This window comes from Austrofundulus limnaeus, unplaced genomic scaffold (genome assembly GCF_001266775.1).
Source record: "Austrofundulus limnaeus strain Quisiro unplaced genomic scaffold, Austrofundulus_limnaeus-1.0 Scaffold20, whole genome shotgun sequence".
In the NCBI taxonomy this organism is placed as follows: domain Eukaryota; kingdom Metazoa; phylum Chordata; class Actinopteri; order Cyprinodontiformes; family Rivulidae; genus Austrofundulus; species Austrofundulus limnaeus.
This window is the reverse complement of record NW_013952422.1, coordinates 2,142,373-2,150,818: the sequence shown is the minus strand read 5'-3', so window position 1 is coordinate 2,150,818 and position 8,446 is coordinate 2,142,373. Positions and strand designations below refer to the sequence as shown.

The 8,446-nt window shown below is 37.3% G+C and overlaps 1 protein-coding gene across 1 annotated transcript in view; it reads left to right on the top strand.

Moving 5' to 3' along the window:
- scarb2c (scavenger receptor class B, member 2c) overlaps positions 1-8,446 on the top strand; it is a 16,327-nt gene that overhangs the window by 3,598 nt on the left and 4,283 nt on the right. Inside the window, exons 4-9 of the mRNA XM_014003836.1 lie at positions 2,833-3,113; positions 3,207-3,326; positions 3,899-4,077; positions 5,942-6,060; positions 7,694-7,767; positions 8,361-8,412. Coding sequence (XP_013859290.1) covers positions 2,833-3,113; positions 3,207-3,326; positions 3,899-4,077; positions 5,942-6,060; positions 7,694-7,767; positions 8,361-8,412 — 825 coding nt within the window. The remainder of the gene's footprint in view (positions 1-2,832; positions 3,114-3,206; positions 3,327-3,898; positions 4,078-5,941; positions 6,061-7,693; positions 7,768-8,360; positions 8,413-8,446) is intronic.

Genomic DNA, 8,446 nt, shown 5'->3' with positions numbered 1-8,446 from the left:
CATTAAATTCCAGTGAAATATATTTATGTTTGTGGTTGTAATGTGACAAAATATGGAAAAGTTCAAGGGGTATGAATACTTTTGCAAACCACTGTACATAAGCCAGGTGAGGCGGAGAAAAAAAGATCAACGAGGCTTCACAAGACGGCTCTGTGGCATCACACACACTCACGCAGAGACATTTTCAGCTTTACGCAGGTCTACATCACGGAGGTCTTATTTAATCTAAAATAAATAAAACATCCCCATCTGATCATCATCTCAGATCTAGACACCATACTGAAATCCAGGAGCTGACAGCGCATTGAGGAAAGGAGGATTTGGAGCGCATCTGAGGCGCAGCTGAAGCAGTGGTGCAGGGCGAGCGCACGCTGCGGGATTTCCTCCTGCTAAACCCAGAACTTGGTCTTGCTGAGTTCTGATCACTTTGACTGGAGAAATGTTTTCTGATTTAAAACTTTGGCTGAAGTGGTGCTTGTTATTCCAACAGTGTCGCAGCAAAGCGCGGGTTTAAACTTCAGAGGTTTGGCGCAGATGTGCGTAACGTGAGATTTTCCTTAGAGATATTTTATTGCATAAATCAAATCTACTCGTTTTCTGTTTTTATTTAATTATATATATCATCCTCCTGCAAGGGAGGCAGAGACAGAAATAAGGAGGCGTTATCTATAATGTTGCAAACTGCAGCCACTAAATAATGTTTGTAGAAATTTTTTTTTCATACGGTAACTAGTCAAAAGCGGGTCAGTGTGTGTGCGTTGGACCTGGTGTGGGTAATATGCGCTGTTTTTCAGCACCGTGCTCATCGCGCTCATGGGGCCTGTCTGAGGTGCGCTGATGAGGTTTTCTCCAATAAAATCCTGCAGTCACAGCATCTGAGGCAGAACTGCAAAACCAACATGACAATGGCCACATTCTATGAATGTTTAGTCATTATCATTCAAAAAAAGAAAGTGACAGGTAAAAACTGAAAATGACATTTTTTTACCCTCTCAGTCAAAATGACGGACGGCAAAAAAAAAAGTCTAGCGAAACCTGATATATTTTTCTTTTACTTGTCACTAATTATGACTTCTTTGTGAAGTTTGGGTTTAGTTTATGTAAAAGTGTCGATAGATTTCATCTTTAGTGAAACTCGGATGGTACCATTTAGTTTGAAGTAATAAATGGTTTGTTCAAAAGGCACATGTTGTAAAGTTACATAAACAAGAAATTCAGATAAAATACTTGTGTAAAAGTTTGTTTCATACAACACAAAATAACCATTTTCATTTAAAAGTAGTTTTTTAATAACTCTCGTAAAAATAATGAGAACGTGATCTGCATGGTTACAAAGCTACTGAATCATGTCATATCTATAAATTCATTTTCCTTTTATTTACTAATATTTCTGGCAGTAACTTGGTGCAGAAGTCAAATGATGAAAAAAGTCAAAATTGTGACGGTACCGGTTTATTGTTATTTATTTTGATTAATTTATTTGGGGTGCCAGCTAGGTGTCCCTCCTGGGAATAGGATGTTCAACCGGAATGTGGGATTTTACCGTTAGTTTTAATATATGGTTTTAGTTAACCAGACACATCAGGACATGTAAACTACATAAAAGAACTACAGACCCTGTTCAACTTTAAATAAGTGACAAAAATGTTTAGCAAAGGAAATGAGCACAGAAACAAGGTATTAAATTTTCAAATATATTATTTAAACAAAAATAGACTGCAAGTACAAAACACAAAAAACACAAAACAAATTCCCCCTTTTTCCCCCCCAGTGTGCAAATGTGGTGTAAAACCACTACAGTTCAGAGTCCAAAAAATGAGCTTCCAGCTAGGCTTCACCAGCAAGAAGAGAAAGGAGGATGGCTTGACTTGATTTCACAAGCAAGTGCAGGAGGCTTGATGCAGGTTGAGGTGAAACTCAGTCCAGACGTCATGCAACAAAATATACACTCCTAACAAATAATACCAAAAATACACCTATACAAAAAAAATGTAATAAAAATAAAACACCTCATTCAAAACTCCACTTTCCAGGAACTAAAAAAAAAAACAAAAAAAAAAACACAGAGATAATACAGTTACCATTTATTTTCATCGTCATTTCAGTAGCTTTGATCAACATGAAACAGACTTACTTTTTTGTTGTGTGCTTTAAAGACGACTGGTGTATTTAAAGGCTTTTAGGTTTTTACTGAAAGAAAAAATAATTTTCTTTAGTTTTATGTTATTTAGACATTAATTTTAAGTTTTAGTTTTTCGTAGGAGACTTACGTTTTGCTTTGTCGGCGAGTGGTTACTGCTGTGGGGAACGACACGACAAGACGAAGCTTTTTGGGCGTCGGTTCCAGCAGACTTTTCTCTATATCTTTTTAGATTTTGTTGGTTCGGCTTCAGCATAAATCCTCAACTCGGCGATTGAAAACAAAGTTGTCAGAGGGATTAAACTCCTCGTCACTGAACTTTAAAGATGACGCAGGTGCCAGAAGGCTGCTGTGCACCTGGGTCTGGCCATCAAGTGAAACGAACACACAAACAGTGTGTGTGGGCGGCTCTTAAAGGGACCGTCACTGTGACTAACACAGGTGACAAGAATCACTAATTAAGTCGGCAGTGAAGAAAAAAAAAGTGAAAACAATGAACTAAATCGTGTGCAACTTTAGGTTGTCACAAAATTACTAGTTTTATTCCATGGAAAAAAAAACAATATTTTCGAACCATTCCTTACATTCCTGAGTTATTGCAGCATGATCTGCACATTTGTTTTTGACTCATGCTTTTACATCAGGACATTTTTTTAAACGTTGTCATTGCCCTCTTCTTTTTGTTCTGGTAGACGGTGATGGAACGTTTCAAGGATTCTGGTGTTGCCAAACTGGTATCTGCCTTCATGAGGTTTCAAAATATAGGCCTGTTCACCACCCACACAGTGGGGGAGTTCCTGTGGGGATATGAAGACCCTTTGCTCAAATATGCCCAAAAAGTTGACCCTACAATCGATGACGTTTTTGGACTTTTCTATAAGAACAATGCTTCGAGCGATGGAGAATATGTCTTCTTCACTGGCCAGCAGGACTACATGGACTTTGCCAGAGTGGACACATGGCAGGGCAGCAGGTACTTTTTCTCCTTTCACATGCAACTGTCAGTTAATCAAACAAGTGAGAGTTGTTTTTACTTTAAATTTAATAATTGTGTGTATGAACTCAGGTCTTTGAACTGGTGGACGTCTGATGAGTGCAACATGATTAACGGAACCAACGGAGCATTTTTCCATCCAATCGTCACCAAGGATGAGGTCCTTTATATGTTCTCCTCTGACCTGTGCAGGTGAGATGCTTCTGCTGTCCAAACATAGCTTGTTTTGTTCAGTTTTACGTTGATTGGACACAATGATGTTTGAAGCCCTGTTTTAAGTCTTCCTTATAAGAAATAATATCTTCCTTGTTTCGTGTCCGCTTTTGCTGATCCAGCATTTCTGGTTTTAGCCCTGGACCACCACAAGCTTACGACTTATAGGGAAATGCCTCCCCCACTAGTTGTCCTTATCCTCAGTATTATCCAGGTCCAGAGACTGAATTAAGCACGACTTAGCTGGTTGAATTTCCGGTTAGTGCTGGCTTCTTAAATAATGATGCTTGAAACAAGAAATATCAGCCTTGACTGTAAACGGATCAGAACGAGGAAGTGCAGCTCAAGTTCCTCAGTAAAAATCTTAAGAGCCACGGTTAAAGCAACCTTTGAACACTGATTGTAAAACTGTTTTTGCCACTTGGGTTTTCAGGAAATCAGATGAACGTAAAGCTCTTATAAAAAAAAATGATGTCCAGCTTTTCTTCTTTGCTACACTTTTATATCCTTTCTGTTTTCATAGCTGCCCTGCATGTGACTCTGTTTCTTAGGTCTGTGTACGCTCTGTACGCGGAGGACGTGACAGTGAAGGGGATCCCCGGGTATCGTTTTGTTCCCCCCTACGAGGTGTTTGCCAATCTGACCGTGAACCCGGCCAACGCAGGCTTCTGTGTGCCAGCCGGTGACTGCCTCGGCTCTGGCCTGCTCAACGTCAGCGTGTGTAAGCAAGGTGGGAAACACACGAGACAAGAGCTGCTTTAATGGCTGTAAGGGTCACCCCGAAGGGGAGTAAACATTTCCACCTGTCTTTGACTCTGGTCTCAAGACCTTCCTCAAAAGAGACATTTTATTTTATTTTATTTTATAACATAATAATGTTCTTTATATTGTTGATTTATATTTTCTTTTAACTACAAGTTATTATCATTTTATAAATCAAAGTTACATAATGGTTAGGGTTAGAGATACAACCTACACCTTCTCATAACCAAAGTGATGAGGAAAATCACGAGTTCTTCTTTTTAAGGAAATAAACACTTCTCTTTATAAATATGAGAATATCACACAATAAGTGGACATACTCAGGAACTTAAGTTGATCTAAAATAAATGATTTTTATTTACAGAATCAAATAAGTTACTAATGTACAGCTTATTGTGAACAATCAAATTTGTGGTGAGTTAAAACAGCAACAAAAATATGCACGCGTCCGCACTAATTAATGTCGATATGACAACTCAAACAGAAACAGCAGAACTTCAGGTTCAAGGTCTTAATAAACCAGATGTATGAAACTTATATAGCAAGGTTTAAGTTTAAGAAAAGGAAAGAATGGAGGATGTTAGTCCTAACCTTTTAGCTTATCAATATGTGAAAAACCTGAACGAACACTTGGATCTCAGCTGACATGTCAGCCCGAACTCCAGTCCACTTAGTCAAAACATTCAGCTTTTACCTGGAGGTGTCTTGACCGTCAGGTTAAGCGGTAGGAAGAATTCACTCGGTAAGAAACTCAGGTCAGGTCCCTTACGGCCAGTAAAAACTTCCAAAGGTTTGGTTTACAGCGTCTCCGGAAATCTGCCTCTGTCCAAAGGAGTGAGCCAAATCTGTTTCAGTTTTTTTCTTCAAAATAAAAGACTTCTCATCAGAAGTTTAAAAAACTTAATGGAGCTTCAGAGCGGGTTGTTTTAGATCACGATTGAAGGTATCGCGACCCTAAGCAAAAACGATGTGCTTGTTAGCAAAAGAGCCAAATGCTGATTTTTTTCCTGTGGAGGAAAGATAGCCCAGTGAGACAAAAAAATGGTTTCTTCTCTCTTTCCTTTCTCACTGTGTCGAGGACTATGCCAGGGTAATTTCTAAAGAGAAAAAGAACTAGGGACGTGACCTCGAATTTTGGGTTAGTTAAGAGGAAGAATTAGAAGTTTAGTCTGGGGCGTTTGCCATAGGTCTGTTAAAACATCAGCACCTGCACAGAAAAACAGTTTGAAACCTGGACAGGATTACACTGAATGAAAATGAACTAAGTTCAATGAAATATACGTGAATTATTTAAACGGAAATAAATCTTAAATTATTTGTCTATGATTCAAACACAAATAACTTTATATATATATATTTCATAATAAAAAAGTGAACTCATAATCACAATGATCAGTTTAGTTAAATTGAAAAATAAAAAGAGAAACACATAATCACTTTACTGTCAAATAACAGTTGATTAAAACAAAGATTTGTGTAAAACAAATAAAGAAACATTGGAACAATATTCTTTTTGTGTGTTTTTTCTTTTTCTTAGTTATAATGCAAGAAGATAGATTGTCATTGTTTTCATTATGTAACTTTGATTTATAAAATGATAATAACTTGTAGTTAAAAGAAAATATAAATCAACAATATAAAGAACATTATTTTGTTTATTAAAGAAAATAAAATAAAATGTCTCTTTTGAAACCAGAGTCAAAGACAGGTGGAAATGTTGATTCCTCCTCAGGGTGACCCCTACATGGCACTCAAATGGATTTTTTTCTTGGAAAAAAAAGCCAATTTTCCTAAATCAGTTTGATTAATAATTTCAATTTGTGCTTCTTTAGGCGCTCCCATCATAATGTCCTCACCGCACTTTTACCTGGCAGATGAGAAATTTGCTCAGGATATTTCTGGCATGAAGCCTAAAAAGGAGCACCATGAGACTGTCATCGACATCAATCCAGTAAAAAAAAAAATACTCCATCATATGACTTCTTTATGCATTGTTGTTATCTTTTTATTCTTTCAAGTCATGAAACTTTTATTGCCTTAAGGCTAAGGCAGCCCAAGTGTTTGTTACCAAAAAATTTCATGAACCAGTGGATAAAGTTGAATAAAACTCACATAAAATAAAAGTTTAATGTACCTCCATGACTGATGAACTTTTGGAGTTGACTTAAGCATTTGCTTTTTTAATTGCATGCAATATCAAAACACACCACTAGGCGGTGAACTGTTTCACTTTTGTTAGTGCTTACAGTGAGCCAGAAAACTGGTTAAAAATTAAAGCAGAGCTACATGGTACGGAGCTGTCACCAAAGATAAGCTTTGACAGCTCTTATCAGGGCTAATAACTAATAACTAATAACATGATTATGTGTGGGAAAATCTTTGATAGGAGCGTAGAAAAGCACTGCACATGCACCAAAAATCTACACTGTTAGTGGTTTTGTTGTTCTGTAATCATCCAGAATGCTTGAATAAACAAGTGAAAGTAGTTCTTCGGACGATGTAAAAATAGTAAGAACAATGTTTACCTATATTCTATCTCAGTGCACCATTTGTATTTTTGATTTTACTGTTTACTGTGTTTTGCAGAAACAGAGATAGAGCTCACCAATAATATGCTTACAGAATAAACAGCTCGTGTCTCTAAAAGTAGATAACCAATCAAGGATATTACCTAATAGTTTTAAAAATAGAAGCATACAGTTCAGCGCCATTGTGTACTTTTGTTATTCAATATGACTGTGTTACAATAAATCAGCTAAAGTTGAATTTTTAACCAGGAAGCATTACTTCCTTTTGATCAATTCTGCATTTTTTCCTGCACCTTTTGAGATATTTTAAATTAGTTAACACTTGTGCACCAAAATATTAGAAATGAGTAAAATGCCTTGTCATCAACGAATCTAAAACGTAGGAACCCTGCCTGTAGGTGTGATATAAACTTTCATATTTAATAAAGATATCCATCCATTTTCTTGCTGTTCGTGCCAGCCGTTCTACGTATATCTTTAAAAGCATGAACAAGCTTCTGGTTCCCCTTTATTCGACCTCCTTCCTGGACTCCTGTCTTTGCCATGTCACTGCAGGAGATTTACTGAGACTGAACAAAGTCCTCTGATCAAAGCTGCAAACAGTGGGTCAGAACAAACAAGTTTACCACTCGGCCACGCTCCCCGGCAGCTTCAGAGCAGGTGGACTGGTGGTCTTTTTGATCAGACAGTTGCAGGTTTGGGCCTCAGCTGTCCCAGATTACTTGCTGAAGTTGACCCCAGTGTGTTTTATAACCTCAACTTTAAGTTGGTTTCAGTTTTGATATTATTGTGAAGAATGTGTAGACACTACAGGCAACTTAGGAATATAATAAAAAAAGCGTGGCTGATTTTTAAAAAAAATTAAAATCTGCTGTGATCTGAATGTAATCGATGAAAAACTGGTTAGATTTTAAGTTTTTCTTCCCAACACTCATGTAAAATATTGTAACTGTAGGATCTCAGATGTTGCCTTTGTATTATTTGAAGTATTGTTTATGGGTCAGGGTAAAAAGGAGTTCAGAGCTGCTCCTAACAAAGTTGGTTTCTGTTTTGCAGCTAACAGGAATTGTTCTACAAGCAGCCAAGCGACTACAGATTAATGTCTACATAGAGAAAATCCCCTCCTTCAGGTAATTAACTCATTTCTGTTGTCTGTCACTTGTTACAGTATGTTTGAAATGTTACGCAGTTCTTCACAAATCTCACTGTCACCATGTCTGCTTTAAGTGAAACTGCCTGTATGATGAAGCATAACTGGGAAGGGCAGTCTGGAAGATAAAAGGCTATTTTGCCACCATCATCATGATTAGTGGACTTTTGAACAGTCCTGACTCACTTCTGGAAAAAAAAAACAATTAGATCATTTAAAATCTAGATGTAGATCTGGATCAAATGTTTGATTTGAAACAAAGAAATACAAACTCCTTGTTAAAAAAATCAAGATGAGGGAGATGTTCAACGCAGGGCTAACAGTCCAGCTGCTTGATGACACTGACAGACTTTCTTTTTTAGGAACCTTCTTTCCTCGCATGGCCACTTTTTTATGTCCCGTCATATTTTACAGTTAAATCCCTCGCAGTCTTGATGGAAGACACTTTTTATTCTCAGTTGGTCCAGAATTAACAGAGACCAAAACATATTTCACTCAGATCCCTAGACTGATAAATAATGTTGACTACGAGATCAAGAGTGAAAAACTGTTTTTTTCTTGTTTTATTTTCAGTCAAACAGGAAATGTGAGGACAGTGGTCTTCCCTGTGGTTTATCTCAATGAGGTACACACACACACACACACACACACACACACAC